The following is a 1,733-nucleotide window of genomic DNA, read 5'->3' as shown; positions in this document are numbered from 1 at the left end:
CTAAACATCCATAACGACCTTAGGCTTTTCAAGCAGCAGTGTTTGTCTGTAGTGATTAAGCCAGTCTCTTAGCTCAGATATCCGGTAACCCTCCGGACCCCTACCGCCCTGGTACACTATTTTACCATCGTGAAGTATGTAAAGTCTGTCAAAATATGCTCCGTACGCGGCGTTGGTCGCGTTCTCCATGTTGTCCACCACCACCGCGCACCCGGGGACCTCCAGGTGCATCAGCTGTGCTGCGCTCAGCCGGTCCTCAAGACAGCGGTGCTTGGGGATCTGGTATGGCGCGTCGGAGCTCACCCACCCGTCCGAGGGGTGCGCTTCTTCGATATACACCACCAAGTAGTCCGCTACGTCCTCGTATTGCTGTACGAGGCCGTGGAACGCCTTGAGGCGCGCCATAAACGGCGGTCAGGTGCAGCTGCCGAAGTTAAGGACGAGCGGCCGGTCGCCCTGCGCGTAATCGAGAACGCGGCTGCGCTTCTGGTCGCGTAGCTGCACCACCTCGGTGTTGGGCGCTCCGCATCCGAGACGCGCAGCTTTTAAAAAGTCCAGCTTGTGCCCGTGCCACACCGCCTTAAGGGACTCCAGGGTGCATAATCGGTTGGAGTCGGAGATGCACAGCGGGGGGTCTATAGCATCTCCCTCTTCGTGTGGCCCCATCCTGAAAAACACCCTTTTTCTGATGCACAGAAAGTCCAGCAGCCAAAACAGCACGGCCGCCCCGAGAAAGCGAGGAAGCAAAACAAGACACACTATTGCATTTTTAATAGCTTTGACAGAGTTCATTGTTGGTTGGTTTTCACCAGTTTCTTCGTTCCTGGACAGCAACAGGGCGATCTCGTGTCCGCAGCTGCAATGTCCCGACACGTGTGAGCCGCTCTTGCTCTCTTGCTCTGAAGTTAGACCACTTGCAACTTCCCTCTTTTTATAGCACCGATTGGAAAATGAATGACACCCCGCCTCCATACGGGGGGCGCTGCCTCACACGGTGGGGATTACCTTGTGTCAACTCGCAGCTTGGTTTTACAGCCAGAAACCGCAGAGGATGAGCCGCAATGAGCGCATTGGTGCTGGAAATGGCGACAGTTGGGTAGGTATGCTTGAAGGCTTTTTACTTTATTGAAGGCAGAATAAAAGCCTTAGTTGTCTTATTTATCTTATGTTGGCCACAAATCATGAACCGTCTTCCTATATCTCTTTTATATGAGTTGATATCAGCGTGGTCAATACACATTGTGACACATCTGAAGCACATTGTGCTTTAGATGTGTTTAATGTGTTCTCTAAGATACAGTTTACTCACTAATTCTCAGAATGATGATACAAATTTCCGACAAATTTGTATACGATGGCGGTTCAATGAAAGAGATCATTATTATAAACCGTAAATTAGCCCAATTTGAAAGCTATTAGAAACACAGAACCACTTAAGATAACACACACACACACACACACACACACACACACACACACACACACACACACACACACACACACACACACACACACATTAAAAACCTAAAAAAGAGACAAAATGTGTGCAAAAAATGTATAATGTAAACTTTATAGTGGTAACATAGATGTGTGTTCACATCTTTAACTATGATGCATTTGATTTATTGCATTTCATTATTTTAGTTGTAAACTGTATAAAAAACGTACCGTGAAATTCACAGTAAGTAATTGGCAGCAATTGAAAAGTAACTTAGTGTTTAAACAAATCAAAG

General features: G+C 47.4%; 1 protein-coding gene across 1 annotated transcript; it reads right to left on the bottom strand.

The window, feature by feature from the left end:
• dio3a (iodothyronine deiodinase 3a) lies at nt 1-972 on the bottom strand (the record flags this gene model as incomplete). Its single annotated transcript, XM_079751991.1, has 1 exon — nt 1-972. One exon carries the CDS (start codon nt 970-972, stop codon nt 1-3), a length of 972 nt encoding a protein of 323 aa, XP_079608117.1.
• Between the last annotated feature and the right edge of the window lie 761 nt (nt 973-1,733).

Source organism: Pollachius pollachius (genome assembly GCF_949987615.1).
Source record: "Pollachius pollachius genome assembly, chromosome: 15".
NCBI classification, from domain to species: Eukaryota; Metazoa; Chordata; class Actinopteri; order Gadiformes; family Gadidae; genus Pollachius; species Pollachius pollachius.
This window is presented reverse-complemented; position numbering and strand designations above follow the sequence as displayed.